This window comes from Lampetra fluviatilis, chromosome 49 (genome assembly GCF_964198595.1).
Source record: "Lampetra fluviatilis chromosome 49, kcLamFluv1.1, whole genome shotgun sequence".
Taxonomy (NCBI): Eukaryota; Metazoa; Chordata; class Hyperoartia; order Petromyzontiformes; family Petromyzontidae; genus Lampetra; species Lampetra fluviatilis.
The window spans coordinates 5,822,909-5,841,319 of NC_136323.1; the positions used below are offsets into that span (position 1 = coordinate 5,822,909).

The following is an 18,411-nucleotide window of genomic DNA, read 5'->3' on the forward strand; positions in this document are numbered from 1 at the left end:
AGCACCACGCCAGGCCGTCTTTGTCTCCCCAGTGGCAATGCTTTTACACACCGCACGAGGTACTCATTTGAGGCTGAGTCGACCTAGGGGAGGCCCAAGACCTGTGTTGGTAGCCGTGAGCGGAAATTGAACTTGGGTCGCCGGTTTCGTAGCACAGCGTGCGAACCGCCACACACACTGTGGCTGCCCCCAAATGGGCCAGCACTGCCACTGCACACCCGCAAAACCCCACGGAATTCTCACGCAAAACTCCGGCACACTCGGGCACACTCGTGTACACTCGCGCGCACTCGCGCACGGACGGATGGACGGACACACCGACCTGCACGGCTGTCTAAATTAGCGTGGACAGGCGAATGAACGCGCGTGCGTTTATAATATTTCGATCGATTAAATGACGTTTCGTGAAGCTTTGCGGCGAGGAAGGCTCCTCCGACTTGGTCTAAAATCTTGAAGAATTTGCGGTCTAATAATACGTTTGAACTGCTGAACTGGAAACGGAGCCGTCAAATGCACACGCGGTTGTGCATGGCGTTACACGCACACACAAAACTAAAGAGAGGCCGTTTATGTTCCGTGGAAGCAAAGGAATCATTATTTTTGCCAACTCTTATGAAAGATTCCAGTCAGATGAAGTCCTGATTTCTTAGTCTTTACCCACCGAACAGTATATTCCACTCTTTCTGAAACGTGTATAGTCAATTCACGAGTCGTAAGTATTGATCCTACTTCACTTATATGTAAACTACATCGAGATGTGAATAATGTTACACTGGACTTGCACTCCAGAGGTTCGCCGGTTCGATTCATTCCATGCCCCGTGTGCGGCCGTAGACACAACGGGGCAAGTTTATTAAATACCCCTCGTCTCTGTCCAGCCCGCGGTACAAACGGGTGCAACTACAGTTTTGCCGATCGTCAGGTTGTTGTGTGGTGGGCTAAAGTGTGGGTACTCCAAACCTGGCCTACATGGAAGAGTGGCACTAAAAACACCCTCTGAGAGGGGGCTATTTAGAGTTCTTTCAAGCGAGAGGGCCCTTCTGCCAGCAGTGCCGCGTGCAAGCAATTGCAGGGCTGCACCTTTAGCCACACAGCTAACAACCACAAGCAGAGTCCATTAGTCTAAGCCAGTGCCATCATTTAATAACACATCTGTGCGATGAAACCTTTCCTTACTTCTAAGCAAAGCTTACGGCTTGTCACTTTGGTACGAACTCCTTTCATACGGCTGCATGGTGTTATCTATAAGTGAGGTTGTGCCAGCATTTTTTTGGTCAGTTTATTCCCGCTCGCTCGTAAATCGGAGCGAGCGAGGGCACGGCACAGAATTATATAACTTTCCCACCACAACAGTCTGTAACACAACAACAGTCTGTAACAGACTGTTGTTGTGGCAAGTGCTGTTAGCGAGCACTCTATGAAGGCCGGCACGACACACAAGGTGGCCAGCACCACGCCCTGGCCACCTTTGTATTCGTTTGAGACTGAGTCGACCTAGGCGAGGCTCAGGACGGGTTCAGATGATCGTCCCTGGTGTTGGCCGTGAATCAAACTCGGGTAGTGGGGTCCGTAGCGCAGTTCGCTAACCGTCGCACCAACGTTGCCCACTAACTTTACCACCATCACCACTCACATGCCCACCGGTGTGTCAAACACTGCTATTGTTCGGTAAGACAACCACACCCATTTACAAATGCTGCTGCTGCTTCCGTATCTCCTTCGAGCTGTAACTGTCGCACCCGTTCGTCACATGGCTGCTAAAACACCATCGTCTCGTTTACTACCTACTTTGCGCAAATAGTATACAAAATATATATATAATATTTAAACGTGCAGAATTTATTTACAACTTTTCAGTCGGAAAACAAAAGTTGCGTACGGTGGTATTATTTATTTGAACATGAAGAAAAGTTGCGTGTCCGTTTTCATTGTCTGTTGTCGTTGTTGTTGTTGTTTCTCCATCGTCGGCATTGTCTTATTTATGAGTCTTACTGTAAGTAAATTATGTAAGTTACGATCGCTGCTGAATGAGGTTCCATCACTCCGTGTTCAGTCCGTGGGTTCCGCTCACAGGACATATTTGCGCGCGTCGTTCTTCGTGGTGCAAATATCATTCTCGATTTGGCGGAAAAACAGGTGGTTTAGACGCCAAAAGCACAGCACGAAGTCACAGCATGCTTTGCTTGTCAAGATGACATCGCCATTTCTCGTATACGGTCTGCAGCATATGCTAGCTGCCGACTCAAACGAGCTGATGGCTTGGACTTTTAATAATCTATGTTCTGCAAAAGTAATAACCACAGTGTAGAAAAAAAAATCTGGTGACGCTGTTGCTGCTGCATTGGCAGCGGTGCGCGAGCACAATCAACGAAAACACATCGTCAACGCTGTGGCCTCAAAATTTAAAAATAAGCATATCATGCGTGACGTCTTAGGCAATGGCCCTGCCTAGCACACAAATATAAAAGTATTATTTACGATTGTGTTTTTTTGGCGTGTTCAAAAAAGTGTTTGCACAGTGTCAATTCCTTAAATATAATTGGCAGTGGAAAGGCGATGGTGATCGTTGTCGGAGCAATGATTCTCCGCAACCCCGACGATTCGACAAATTGCCACGATTGGAATCTATAATGTTATTGTTGAGCATTGCCGTGAATGTATCGGCATCGAGTGGCTGCAGGGAGAACGTGAAATCGTTGCCTGTGTGTGACACACACACACTGAAAACCATCGATTCTTATTCGCAATAATCAAGAAAAGTATCACGAGCTTAAGAATTTATATCAATTCATGAATCAACGGGTGATTAATTTAAACCTCTGATGGCTATACTATCCCGATGAGTCCTCATAACAGGGGAGACCGGTATATAATTTCCTTGTTCTGCTGGCACGTAAAATTAAATGCCACATTTTTAGCGCCATTGAGTTGGTGGGCCACCAGCAGCTGTTTGTGGATGATTTTCAGGAGAGATGATGTCATCTTGAGATTCAAAGCATGCTGGGATTTTCCGTCGTACCCTTTCTTTTCAAAAGCATGTGCTTGCGTCCATTATCATTTCTTTCCGTCGACAGATTTTCTCAAATAGCTACACAAAGAGTGCTCCGTCAAGTTTCCCGCCGCCTGTTTTACCGTGTTACTGTCAGAATCAGACTCTTGATATATTCTCCATGAAATACGATGAGCAATGAAGCTCTTTTTTTCACAGATGCCCAGTACTAAGAAGCACTCACTCTCAATTTCTTGTCATCAAGTGTTCACGTCATTGACAATGATGTTACATTATATTTTACATTTTAGTGGCATTGGCTTGATATTTCCTGTGAATGCGGTCACTCGGGGCTCGCTGTTTGGTGTGGCTTTTAAATCAATGCAATTTCAAACTTTTTGATTACTTTGGAGGTATGTTACTGTGGGTCCGTGGAGTCATCGTATAATTTATATCAATCATTGTATTTTCATTACTGAGAACAAAGCGATGAAATAGTTATTTAACTAAAGTATCCTCAAAAGGGTAAACTAGAATTACACGCGTTGTACGTTTGTGTTTGTTGCGTATCTATGAACTACCAAATAAATGGTCGAGTGGAAAACGTTGTGCTTGAAGAGTCATTAAGGAGAGCTACTCCTGGACACATCGCCTCTTGTATATTCCTTCTTTTAAGCTATTGTCGAATGTGTGTCGTTGCTTTTTTTAATTAGTATTAATCGGGCTTGTGGCACCACTGCCAACGAAGCAGCATCGCAAAATACATTCCGATAATGATCATGGAGCACCCGCGGCCTGTGGTAGAGAGTGGCCCACGGAAGAAGATGTATCAGAACTACTTCTGAAGACACTTCAATGGTCCCCTTTATCCACCCCCAGGGTCACACTTTTAAACACTTCGCAACGGATGTAAAACAAACAACGAATTTAACGTGACGCCACGTTTTCGTCCAGCCATTGCTGACCTAAGACCACACAACTCGCTACAAAAGGTAAAGGTGCAGCCCTTGCAATGCCCTGCTCACGTCACCGCCGGCAGAAGGGCCACCACGAGAGGGAACTCCAGAGCTGCTCATGCAGGGAAGTATTGTCTATAAACTTTGGTTCTTTCGGTAATGTCACGTAGGTGAAAAATAAAGAAAAAAATTCGCCTACGTGACTTTACCGAAAATAGAAAATAAATATTTTTTTTACTTTTTCACCTACGTGACTTTATCGAAAGAACCAAAGAGTATGGATTCTTGCAGTCACGAACACATTCCTGTGGAGGGAGCTGGTAGTAACGTTGGGTTGCTCGGTCAATGGTCAGGGTCAACGGCGGCGTGGTGTATTCTGCAAATATGCCCGACTGTGAGGGCGGGCACAAGCCGGCGTGAGTAGGTTAAACGTTGATACAGGTAGGAACAACAGGTTCCACACTGCCCACCAGGGATTATTTGTCTGTCGTGCATCGGAATGTAGCCCACCCATGCCCCCCCCCACCGACCGCCGAGCAGGGCCACGATTGGTTGAGGATGTCGGGGAGGGTGGAGGGAAGGTAAACACGCCTAATCATCCAACTCCCCCCCCCCCCAAACACCGAGCGGGCCGCCATTGGTAGAGGTGGGGTGTAAACACGCCCACTCATGCAATCCCCTCCCCACCGAACACCGAGCAACGCCGTGATTGGTTGACGATGTCGGGGAGGGTGGGGGGAAGGGTAAACACGCCCACTCATCCAACTGCACCCCCCCCCAACGCCGCGCTGAGTGTGTGCCGAACGGGCAACACTGTCGTGGGCAGTGCTGTGGGGGGAGGGCCAATGCCCATTGGCCTCTCCCCTCATGGCGTCTGTGACCACCACAGTGGCTAAACGGGGGCTCTGGACGGGTGCGAGGGGCTGGTAACCCCTCCACCTTCAATTAACCACCACTAAACTACGAATTAAACATAAACCTGTAATTAATAAGCTTGTGCCGGAGGCCCCGGGGGGTCAGGCTTTTATGACGTCTCCTGGCCAAACCCCATTTGGCGGAGCCAGGAGATTGAATTTTAACCCTCGGGGCTTCTCCAGAAACAACGAAAAACCATTGCGGATGGCCACGTGGAATGTTCGAACGCTCACTGCGGAGGAGAGGCTGCCACTCCTCTGTCGGGAGCTGGACCGGTACCGCCTGGATCTCTGTGGCATTCAGGAGGTCCGGTGGACCGGTTCTGGCTCCTGCCACCATGAGGGGTGGACAGTCCTCTACTCGGGGCAGGAGACTGCCAAACAACAGGGTGTGGCTCTTCTTCTGAACAAAAGAATGAAGGGGGCGTGGGAGCGTGGCGGTGAGGTGTGGGAAGCTGTAAGCCCCAGGATACTTTGGGCTCGCCTTCCCATCAACCAGAGGCGAGGAGTGGTGGTCGTGGTTACTTATGCCCCCACCGAAGACGAACATCCGTGGAGGGATGCAGGCAAAGCCGATGAGTCGGACGCTTTCTATGACCTCCTGTCACAGGTGCTGGCTAAAGTGGCCACTCGGGATAGAGTCATCTTGTTGGGTGACTTCAATGCCCGAGTTGGTCATGATGCTGGCACCTGGTCTGGAGTGATTGGAAGGCATGGGCCAGATCAGCTCAATAATAACGGTAGGAGGCTGCTAGATTTTTGTGCAGCCCATGGGCTTGTAATTACCAACACGCTCTTCCGGCATCGGCGCATCCACACAACATCATGGATGCATGCCGGGTCCAAGCAAGAGCATCTGCTGGACTACGTAGTGACGGACCAGCGGATGCGAGCCCATGTCCTTGACACCAGGACCTACCGTGGAGCTGATCTGCCCTCTGACCATCGACTAGTCATCTGTAAGATGCGCCTGCCATTCTTCCACGCCGGTGGTGGGTGTACACCCAGGATCCCATTCCAACCAAAAGTGGCCTGGTCTAAGTTAGCTGATGAAAGTTGCAAGCGAGAATTTCATCATCGCTTGCAGCTGGGGTTGGCATCGTCCCCCACTCCACCTGATGTCGAGGGTAAATGGGCGAGGTTTAAGACTGTGACTCATGCAGCTGCAATGGCTGCTTTGGGTACGCGGTCCAGACCTCCCCGGGAACCCTGGCTGACGGAGGAGGTGTTCAGGTTAATTGAGAAAAAGCGACAGGCCCACTCTCATCGCCTACAGCATCCCACGTCAGAGAATGAGGAGGTTTACCGCAGCCTTCGCTCGGAGGTTCGGAGAGCCGTAAGGCGCTGTAAGGATGGGTGGTGGTCGCAGGTTGCTGAGGAGATGGAGTCTGCCTCAGTGGCCCGCGATCACAAATCACTATTTAACTCCATCAAAAAAGTAACCTGCAGCGCCACACCTATTACCATCATTAGAGGAAAAAACGGTGATCCAATCTCCGACCCCCAGGAACAGGTTTGCAGATTTGCTGAGCATTTCTGTGAGGTCCTGGGGGAGGGAAAATCTCTCAGCCAGGAAAACATCATGGCACAAAGTGGGGATAACCCTGCTGAGGCTGCGGTGCCTCAAATATTGGAAGAGGTCACCCCCTGTGAGTGGCTGGCTGAGGTACCGGCTGTTGAGGAAGTACTGAGGGCGATCCGGAGTCTGAGACCAGGGAAGGCACCGGGCAGAGATGATCTCCCAGGCGAAATGCTGAGGGAGGGTGGCGTTTGTGCACAGACTGCCCTATATGACATCATAACAACAGTCTGGACCACTGGACGGGTTCCGCAGGACTGGAAGGATGCCCTGGTGGTCCCCCTCTTTAAGAAGGGGGACCGTACCGACTGTAACAACTACAGGGGCATCTCACTCCTCAGTGTGCCGGGTAAGGTCCTGGCAAGGATTATTCAACATCGCCTTGCTAGGCATGCTGAGGAGAGGCTTGCGGAGCCCCAATGTGGTTTCAGGAAAGGGCGGTCCTGCACAGATGCCATATTTTCTGTCCGTCTGCTACAGCAGAGGTGTAGGGAATTCCAAAAAGACCTACATCTCTGCTTTATTGACCTGGTCAAGGCCTATGATACCATCAGTAGGACTGGGCTCTGGGTTGTTCTTCGTGCTTTCGGAGTCCCTGACCCTCTGCTCACGATCATTAAGGACCTTCATGATGGTGAGCGGGCCCGGGTAAAACTACGTGGCCGGGAGTCGGAGCCTTTCCCTGTACACCTTGGGGTGCGACAGGGATGTCCTCTGGCTCCCACATTATTTAACATCTATTTCGACTGCGTAGTTCGTGAAGCCTTCAATAGCTGTATCGGGGGAATTACCATTTGGTACAGATATAATGGGAGGCTGATCGACGCCCGGGTGCGATCAAGGGATGGCTCCCTATTGGTCAACCACGTTATGTATGCCGATGATTTGGTAATAGCTGCTCATTCAGAAGAGGAGTTGGAGACGCTGCTGCTGAGACTGGAGTGTGCCACTAAGAGGTGGGGCCTTACCATCAGCCCCACCAAAACTAAGCACCTGCCTGGGTATTTTGTACCATCGGGCACTCCGCCCCCACAACTCCCAATCGGTGATGGGGCAGTTGTGGAGAGAGTAGAGAGTTTCCCATACCTGGGCAGTGTGCTCATGACCGGCTCCAGTTTATCAGCAGAGGTCTCACTCCGAATCAGTCGAGTGGCAATATCTTTTCATCGGTTGCGTAACGCTGTGTGGAAGCTACCTGGTCTGTCGCTCCGCACGAAGCTTCAGGTCTTCTCGGCCACGGTCATTCCCTCCCTTCTCTACGCTTGCGAAACGTGGACCCCCCTAGTGGAGCATCTTCGCCGGTTGGAAACATTTAGGCTGGCCTGCCTACGATCCATCCTGGGTTTAACCAGGCTGGATTGTGTGAGGAGCTCACAAGTCCTTGAAAGATCTGGGCAAAGTCCCATCAGTGAGCTCCTCCGGCAGGCAAGGCTGCGTTGGCTGGGTCATGTAGCCCGCATGCCCAGCCACCGCATGCCTAAACAGCTTTTGTTCGGCCGGATCGAGGGGGCTAAACGGGCGCGGCACGGGCTAGAGAAGAGATGGAGTGATGTGGTACAGGAGGACGTGGAGCTGAGTGGACTTGCCGATGACTGGTACCAGCGGTGTCAAGATCGGCCTCAGTGGAGGAGGCTCGTGAAGGACGCTACTGGGCAGTTGGAGGCAGTCGCCCTCCAACAACAACGGAGGGCGGAGGAGCGACGCTCACAACAACGAGCGGAGCGCCGGGTGGCTAAAGCACAGCAAGTTGGCACAGTAGGGGGCACAGGTGGTGCATCAGCCAGTCATCTCGGTCATCTCGGTCAGTCGACCCGTGGCACCTGGGTCTGCCCCGTGACCTCCTGCCAGCGGGCGTTCGACACTTCACGTGGCCTCAGGGTGCACATGGCCTGGCACAAGCGTCGTGGTGACGTCACCGCCACTTAGTGGCGAATGGCGGTTGTTGTGAGTCTGAGGCCTGGCACAAGCGTCGTGGTGACGTCACCGCCACTTAGTGGCGAATGGCGGTTGTTGTTGTGAGTCTGAGAGTGAGTGTGTGTGAGTCTGAGAGTGTGAGAGTGAGTGTATGTGTGTGTGAGTCTGAGAGTGTGGGAGTGAGTGTATGTGAGTCAGAGAGTGTGAGAGTGAGTGTATGTGTGTGTGAGTCTTAGTTACCTAGAGTGGTATACAGGTAGGAACAACAGGTTCCACACTGCCCACCAGGGATTATTTGTCTGTCATGCATAATTCCTCCCACCCATGCACCTCCCCACCGAACACCGAGCTACGCCGCGATTGGTTAACGATGTCGGGGAGGGTGGGGGGGGAAGGGTAAACACGCCCACTCATCCAACTGCCCACCCCCCACCCCCTGAACGCCGCGCTGTCCAACCAAGTTCCTACCTGCCCACTCCGAAGGAACTATTAAGGGCACCACGGGGTGAGCAGTCCCTCCCCACCCAGCCCCACCCCTCCCACCCCCAGCCAGCCCCACCCTCCCCACCCAGCCCCTCCCCACCCTCCCTACCCTCCCCTCCCCACCAAGCCCCACCCTCCGCCCCCAGCCCCTCCCTCCCCACTCAGCCCCTCCCTGCACGACGGACGGACAAAATAATCCCCTGTGGGCAGGTGTAACCAGGAGGGGTTGCTACCAGTAAAACTTCAAATCTAGAATGAATTCTTGTCTATACTCTTTCACACTGGTCAGACTACTTGAAAGACGTGGGAGTAACCACACCTCATCCCACCACATGCAGCCTGCTTATCGACTGACTGTTGGTGTGGTCCAGTATCGCTGACCATTGCACCACGCTTGGGAAACCTGGGTTTAGTTACGGGTGGCGAAAGACCCAGATTGTAACCCAGGCTCTCGGTAGTGGCGGCTCAATGCTTCGAAATAATAAGAGCCCCCACCCCCCCTTCACAATCCACCCAGCCACCTCAGGGAACTGCAAATTAATCAAAGTTAAGAGCTTGTTCAGATTTTTCCAGGAGCTCATCATGTCAGATATGGCTAATGGAATGTAATCGCTGCCATTCATTTTCAATCTAATCTGTGGCCAACCAATCGTGACCCAGCAGGTGTCACACCTTCGCTTTAAACACGGGGGGTGGGGTATCGTCTACTTAGCTGACATCATCAGTATTGGTTAATCCACTGCTGGATGAACGTTTCTCCAAGCTGCCAAGATCTATCACTATCCTGTGATGCAACAATAAATATGCCTCGTACCTAATTCCATCGCTCCATCTCCTCTGTGCCCGTGCACTCGGACACGTTCCATTCTTTGGCTATCACATAATTGCACAATTACTGTTCAGCATTGTTACCGTAAGATTATTTTTTTTTATGCACGATTCAAAAAGTGTGCTCATTCATATTAAATTATTGTTTCGTGAATAATGCAATTTAATCTTTTTGCCAGCAAGCTGAACTAATACAAAATGTTATAATAAATGGGGTTTTCCCCTTTTTTCTGGCAACAAAACTGAAACCTTCGTACAAGGATTAATGTCTGCATTAACAACAATACTTGCAGTCAAAATGCAAACAAAAAACACACTGATAATATATGCATTGTCCTTGAAACTGATTGGTCCACACCAGAGACAGCTTTCTTTTGAGCCTCGTCTCAATTGGTGCTCGACCAGATGACGCCAAAAGGCATACAGCTCAAAGACAATTCACTATCAAAGTAATGAGGGCTCGGGGTAAGCATCTACATCATTAGACCTCCTTTGCCAGTACCAAAATAGAAAAAGAGGAAAAACCCTATTATTATATTTTGGTACTGGCAAAGGAGGTCTAATGATGAGATACAAAATGTTACTTAATGTTACAAACAAAAACATTTGATGTCCTGTGTCCGAAAGCGACAAAGTGCATTTTTGTGTATACTTTTGCTCCGTTTAACTTCACCAATCTCATTAACCAGACTTTGACCTTTGTCACCAAAACAATGAAAGTGGGTCAAACAATACCACAACGAATTTCGATTTAAAGCTTTCGTGACTGCAGGGATTCATCTTCTTGGTTCTTTGGGTAAAGTCACGTACAAGGGAAATAATAAAATAATCAAAATAAAACATAATAAAATATTGTATTATTTTAATTTTTATTATTTTTTTATTTCCCTTCTACATGACTTTACCGAAACAACCAAGAAGATGAATACCACAACGGCAAAGAATACAAAATCAGTAGAGCCATAAGAGTAGGTTTTACCCTTTCTGCCAATAAAACAGTTGTGCTAAGATGTTAAAACACCGAACAGAAATCTTTTGCAAGGAATCATGTCTACATTAAGCACATATACTTGTAGTGAACATGCAAACTTAAGAAACATGCTCTGGTAGTATGTGCATTGTCTTTGAAACTAATTGTTCCACACCAGAGACAGCTTTCATGAGAGCCTCGTCTCAAACAGTATTCGACCAGAGGACAACGCCAAAAGGCGACCAGCACAAAGACAATGCCACTATTGGGACATTGTTAGGTGTTTGGCGTCCTCTGGTCTAACACCGTTTGAGACTGGGCTCTCATGAAAGCTGTATCTGGTGTGGACCAATCCGTTTCAAAGACAATGCACATACTACCAGAGCATATTTTTTTGTTAAGCTTCTGTTTTATTGCCATTTTTATACTGGCAAGGGAGGTCCCATCAGTAGAACCAAATCACATTTGCAGGAGACATCAAAACGACTGCACACGTATATGTCTCAATATTACGTGAAATCACATTTCTGTGACATAGGTTGGCTTGGTCAATTTCGTTTTTAAATATTGACAGTAGAATTACGTTTTAAAAACATTACGCAGCATTATTGTTTAAACATGTCTCCAGCCAGCACGGTCGAGCGAGCGGCTCGTAATCAGAAAGTTGTGGGTTTCAATTCCTGCTTGAGTCGGTCGACTCGGCCAATCATCCATCCAGGGTCGATCAAAGAAGTACCACTTTGTAGGCAAGCCGGCAGGTGATGTCACGTGGATCGACTCGTGCCCCCGCCATTGGACTGAGGAACTTCCACCACTGTCTTAGGACCGCAAGCAGTCGATGCGAATTTGAGGAATTTCGGTCGATAATTGTTTGTAGGCCCAATCATCATATAAAGTCATAACGTCACCACACCGACGTCTGGAGGGATGGTCCAAGAAACCACGGACCGCACTGCAATCACCTCTCTGGATGTGCGTATGTTGAACTTCTTTCGCGCACAATAAGTGGTCAACCGTGTCGAACCCTTCACAACAATAAAAAAATGACTTGGCTCAGCACGTGAAAAGTCCACTTTGTGCACATCTGTAAACAATGAACTCAGCAGATATATTTATCCAAAGATAAAAAAAACGACCTGGGTGATCGACACAGAGAGTGGGGGATTGTGAGATTGAAAAAATGCCCCTTTGAAAGGTTTTTCACTGCCAAAACACCTAAATTTGTCACAGAATCTCTTCATGGATTAAATTATAGTAAATGTGGCTACAACAGACGCGTTCGGAGGCAGACACATCATCACAAAGAGGCACTCACGAGCGGCTCAAAAAGAAACCACACACACCTTTTGCCAGTTCCATCATTTCCAGCTGGTGGCTGCAAAATAACAACAGATCCATGGGGACCAAGTGCAACGGGGAACAGATGACGGTGCACTCACCGCGGAGTTACTCGCCGGAGACCAGCGTGTTCCTGGACGCGCCGTCGGACCCTAACGCCAAAGACGGTCACGTGCTAACTCGGCCACGGCTGCGAAGGTGAGTGGGAGCAGGGCTCGTGGTGAGGGTTTTTTTTGTGTTAACCACGGGCTCGATGTCGCATCTTGAAAGGCACGCGGCATGCACGTGGATTCATCCATAATAGAGGGGTTTTTTGGGGGGTTAGATCGCGTAAATATGTGTCGTTAAAACCCGCCACCACCCGACACAGCCAATTAGTAAGGGTTGTCACGTAAAACAAAACATGCCAATTCGTCGCCAGTACAGCACGCATTTACATGTTGTGGCTTGGCTCTCCAACACACCGGTGTGCTGTACTAGTATTATACACTATACACTACACTATACACTAGTGCTGTACTAGTGACGAATTGGCACGTTCTGTTTACGTGACAACCCTTACTAGTTAGCTGTGTCGGGTGGTGGCGGATTTTAACGACACATTTATACATTTACGTGATCTAACCCCAAAAAAACCCCGCTATTATGGATATTGGACGCGAAAGCCTACGTGTTAAATTGACGCGGATGCATTTTTGCATCGCTTGCAAGCGGCGTGGCGATAAACATTCGGGCAGAGAGGTCCGCGGAATTTTAGCGGAAGAGAATCCCTGTCTCTTAGGGTACACGTTTAGACCTTTTGTGCCATGTTCACCGAGTCGTGGTGCCGGAGCCGTGCCGTGCCGAGGCAGTCCTGATTGTTTTTCTTTTCTTTCCACCGCAAAAGAACGAGCCGTGCTTGCTGAATTCGCAGGTGCAATGGACGAACGCGCGAGTCGAGACGCGCGGGTAGATGCCACGCGGTGTGCCGTCTTCCTCACAGTGTTACCGACTGAAGTCACACGCAATGAATGCATCAACTTCGACCTGTCCCTTTGGCCCTCCTTGGCCCCAAGGTAGATTGCGATATTTTTTTCTGAGGCCAGCCGTGTCACTGTTTGGTCACGGCTCAGCACAGCAAATGACCGGTGAAACACTGTCCATGCTGTGAGAGCCCTACGCTGGCGTGGCTCAGATGTGCCAATGGAAAAGGGTGCCATAACAACAAATGATTTCCCTCTCCCTGAACCCAAAGATGTTTTGTTATTTTGATCACCACACACTTCTTCATTCGAGTGGCATTTTGTGGGCTAAATTAGGCGTCACCAGTTACAACACGGCATGCGAGAAAACTGCCACAATGAGACGCGTGGAAATCACGCAAAACAGAACCATTACGTGGAACACCACAAAGGCATTTATTTCCCAATGAACTTTGCAAAAGCAAACAAGACATCATGCACAAGTCATGGGCAATGACCACCAGCAGAATAACGGCAAGGTTTGTAAAGAGTAAAACACCGAACGTACGTTACAAAAAAAGTCACCAAATACAAAATTAGAAAAAAAATCGATCATAAATTCTTGATTGTGATGCGGCTACTTCTTACGAATATTAAACGATATTGTTATTAAACATTCCATTTGAATACAAATACATAGGCAGCCGGGTGGCTTTGCTAAATCCAAATACAATGCATTTATTTATATTGACAATTTAACCACGCACTAGGTAGGACGTTAGATGCAGTTGTTCACAGACAGCCAGCCACGTTTTCCAAAGAGACAAAGTAAAACCGCACGTAAACCATTGATGCAGTTCCGCATTCATTAATAGCATAGGAGCTTTGCTGAGCCCGGTGGAATAGCTTAAATAAAATCAAACTCCCACTTGACACACGGTCACATCACAGCAACACGACTAATGCATAACAATTCACCAGTGGGTGGGCCTTGTTTTGGGAATTATTGAGTTAACACAGATTGTCACAGCCATCCCAAATGACAGTTTTAGTGAGCACAGTTTAAATTGTGAAGTTTTTATCTGACACCAAACATTATCATGGTTGTCGAGTAATATCTATGTGCGAGTGTGAACAAAACACTACCCCCTCACTTCACGAAAGCTCCTGGGCCAGATGGTATGACTGTGAAGATCATCAAGTTAATGAAAGCTATTTAATGTATATTTACACAGACGTTAAAGCCCTCAATTACAGAATGACGACTCATTGTATTGTATTAAAAAGATGAAAAAAAGAATTCAAGAATTACAGAGCCATTAGTCTCTTCTCCACATGTATATACATTCTTCACAAGGATCATACGGGAGATTTAGGGGGCAAAATCCACAGGCAAGCCACGTTTAACCATTGACCACATACACACTATTAATTGGATTATGGTATAGACTAACATCATATCCTATTACGCCGAGCCTTCATTAAAAATGAAGAAAACATTCGATTCAGATAGCTGCGATGAAGTCAGCGAAAGCTCATAGGAAACTGACTCCCAAGTAAAATAAAAAAAAATGTTGAACCGCTTACAAAAAATGATTGGGTGGACACAGTAACGACATACACGCGAGAAGGGGAGTCAGACAAGGTGGTGCGGCACCTTCGCCCCAAGATATTCGCAGACACGCGGGGGATTGTTTTTCTTTTCCGAACAATTGGCTCGGATAAACACAGTCATTATTACAAATGCAGAAAATATTAACCATCTCAGTTCTTGCTGAAAACACAGCCGTTTATGGCAACCGAATGGAATTAAATGCAGGCAATAATAGTGTTTAGATTTATATAGCGTAGTCCTTCACGCAATGTGCATCCAACAGCAGATAAGCTGAGACGCATAAGCCAGGCGGTAAGCCGGTACCAATAATTACTACAGTTCTGAAGCCCTCGGTATATATATATATATATTTGTTTTTTTATAATTTTGTCTTTTTTTACTTTTTACCAATGCAAAAATTAGCACCAACTGAAATTTTCGGCAATACGTAAAACGAAGGAACATATTACTCGACGTATTTTAACGGTTCCCTGTGTCCCCCGATGGCCTTGGACAGCAAGTGGCACCGATCACAATATCCTTTACTCACGGCCATGAGAGATTCACATTTTACAATAACGACGGCACTCAAAATGGTCCATGTGCAACTCTCAACCGATACGCTCGATCAACCCGAAAAATCACGAGAGTGTAAACTGCACGCAACTGTTGATCAGTGAGCATGAAACGCTCGACCAGTGGAGCATGAGAGAGGAGAATTGTGCGATTGTCGAGGAGTTATTTAGGAAAGGACCACGGGGCCTGGAATTTTTAGATCTGGATAAATTAAATAACATAATGGCTCTGGAGCAGTGGCACAGCGGTTAGTGGTGCTGAACTATGAATCGTGTAACTTAAGTTCAATTCCTGGTCAAGAATAAAATCGGTGGCTGTCTTTGCCCTACAATTATAAATTATTCTTTTTTTTTACCAGGTAAGGTCAACTGAGCTCTATAGCTCTTTTTCAAAAGCGACCTGGCCACAAACGATAGCTCAACGAAGTGGCTTATCATGTTGAAATGTATCGCAGCCAAATACAAAATCGGGATCGAACCCATGACTTCCTGTATGCCAGGGAGAGGTAATTAACATCTCACCACCGCGGCACGCTGCATCCTCTCCTCCCCCCACCACCTTCACAAACACAAAATGACCAGCATGGTGAAGTATAGTCAAACAACACCCATGACCGACACAGGCTTTGAGATACATTCATCTAGAAGCGGATTGACAAAGGATTGGAGGCTATCATCATCATCGCTAATCTTCTTGCGATCAAGTCAATTTCTATTCGTATTCAACAACACGTCACACTGCCAAACCCATCTGGCCAAGAACGACGTCGGGAAGTGGTGGTGCATGGCTAGACTGAGCTGGGAATATTTGATAGCGACTTGTCAGGAGCCGTTTCCATAAATAGACGTAACAAGTCAACACTGCGACAACTCAGCCTCTCTCTCAGGCAAACGTTGCTTTGACATTGCGATGTCTCGGGGTAGTTGCCCATCCTGTGGGCCGTGATGTCATCATGAGCGATGGCATGATGAGCAAATCCGGGTAAACCACAAGGGTGGTCAAAGTGCATCCCACCAACAGAGAGACAAAGATTCCCCGTGTAGCATTTGGGGTGATAGTTGTTTGCGAGCAGCTATTTACCTCGCTGATCTCGTAGAGGAGCGTACACCATGACGATAAACTCCGGTCATCCTCGCAGTGGCTTTTGGCTAACCGTCGGACAAAAACAGTTAATGCATCGCGCGCTTTCAGGTGCGCTTCTGTGGCCGTCTGGAACTCTCTTCCTTCCGGTATTAGGAAGCTACTGGAGCTATGCACTTTGTTTTTAATCTAGACTTAAAAAACATTTCTCTAGAACTGCTTTATGTGTTTAGATTTGTTATCCTTCCCCCGCACCTCCGAATAGCTCGGTTGGCGATGTATGGTGCGAAAGAAGTTCAACATAAATGCAAGGCCGGCACAGCGTGCGAGGGAGTGGTGTGGCAAGTACAGCGCCCAGCCACCTTTGTCTCCCCAGTGAAAATTTTCACATACCCCGGCAGATACTCAATTCAAGTTGAGTTGACCTCATGGTAAGACCCTGGACTGCTTGAGATATGTTTCACAGGTGTGAGTTCTAGCCGGGAATCGAACGCGGGTCACCCAAGTTTGCCATGCAATGCACTCACCACGGCACTTAGCGCTCTCCACATCACAAGCGCATCTACCAAACACGCCAGCCGGCACACAAGCATGGAGGTAATGCAGACATAAAGAAGAAGGGAAATAATAAAATAATAAAAATAAAACATAATAAAATATTTTATTATGTTTTATTTCCCTTCTACGTGACTTTACCGAAAGAACCAAGAAAATACCCCATTCCTGTCCATCCGAGTTCACTGACATCTCGGATCTGTATGCCAACCTCAGAGAAGGTGGATGGACGACATCAAGAACACCGCCGGCCTTACACTAACCTAGCTACGAGAAGCAGCAAGGTGTGGAGGGCAGAGTATGGTCGTAGATGTCACCAGAGGTCGTACTCGACCTGACGCCACAAGGTAAGTTAATTACCACTCGTACCGCGCGTTGCCTGGCGCCAAGTCCGACGCTTTGCTCCACGCGCTAGGAACTTCACCTTCAAGGACCGAAGAGCTAATTCAGAGAGTTCGGAACTGAACCGATGCACCCTTCCGGAAGAAGTTCCCAAGCAGGCGCAAGCGAAACGTCAGGGCTCCGTGCCGAACAACGCGCAGCGGCACGGCCGCGAAAAACCACGCCGGAGATCTGCACGGCCACAAGAGCGTACAAAAGCTACGCCGCCGGACACAAGTGTTCACCGCTGCGGAGCCGCTGGCTGATTGAACCAGCGGTTCTTAACCTTGACTGCACCCCTGCACCCCTTTGGTTTTCAATCATTAAAAAATAAAAAGTATAATGGTCATAAATACATAGGGGTTTGATGAAACAAAGTGGTTGTACTCACGTGCCCATACTTAATTTGTGTTTTCGATGATTTACCTTCTAAACAAAGTCTGGCCATGCCTCGCTACCCCCAGAAAGGGCATCTCGTACCCCCAGGGGGTGCAGCGTGCACCCCAGGTTAAGAACCACTGGGTTCAACCAACAGGGACCGCTCGGTGCCCACCGCCATCATTGTCTCTGCGCTAAGCTTGTCTGGGTACTGTTGAATTTTTTTTGTAAACTTTTTTTTTTAATCGTCATTAAAGAACCCAGAATGCAGTGGGGAATTTCAAAAGGACATGGGGGGGGGGACAACAGGTTACATATATATATGAAACAAATGGCAGGCATAATTCACCCTCAAAATTCGGGAACGAACGAGGGCACCTGGGGGCCTCGCTGCCCTACTGCGGGTTAGGGGCCTACTCTTGGATCTGTTATATATTTTTTTAGCCCTCGGCGTTTTCCGGGAAGAAGTTTCGCAGCACGCTGAGCCAGCGCTCTTCGCAGACGCGCGGCAGGTCGGAGGGTCGCAGGAATCCCCAGGGCGGGGGTCCCCCCAGACCGCGGCACACCAAGTACGGGATGGACACCGTGTGCATGTAGATGGACGGCTCGGTGAGCAGCGCGGCGCAGCGTGCGCTCACCTCCCCGAGGCGCCGCAGGATCAGGCTGGCCTTCCTGTGGGGGGGGGGGGGGGGGGGGTGGATCGCAGAGAGACGCGCACACCAACAGACTGACGACACGAACGGAGATACAGGCATCTCGCGTACGGTGTTGTTAGCGAGCACCGATTAAGGCACGGCGCTGGACGGATTCATCTTCTTGGTTCTTTCTGTCGAGGAGACAGACCTGTTCTCCACCTGAGGACGGCTGCTTGCGTTGTGGCCGAAACGTCGTGAGAATTATTTTATTATGTTTTATTTTTTATTATTTTATTATTT

At 48.4% G+C, this 18,411-nt stretch overlaps 1 protein-coding gene across 3 annotated transcripts in view; it reads right to left on the reverse strand.

Moving 5' to 3' along the window:
• Window positions 1-13,353: 13,353 nt before the first annotated feature.
• The window catches only part of LOC144948497 (astrotactin-2-like), a 469,552-nt gene continuing 464,494 nt past the window's right edge, over window positions 13,354-18,411 (reverse strand). For all 3 annotated transcript variants that reach the window (XM_078878014.1, XM_078878013.1, XM_078878015.1), the window contains one exon: window positions 13,354-18,148. In XM_078878014.1, the coding sequence (XP_078734140.1) occupies window positions 17,917-18,148 (232 nt within the window). In that variant the 3' untranslated portion in view covers window positions 13,354-17,916. The remainder of the gene's footprint in view (window positions 18,149-18,411) is intronic.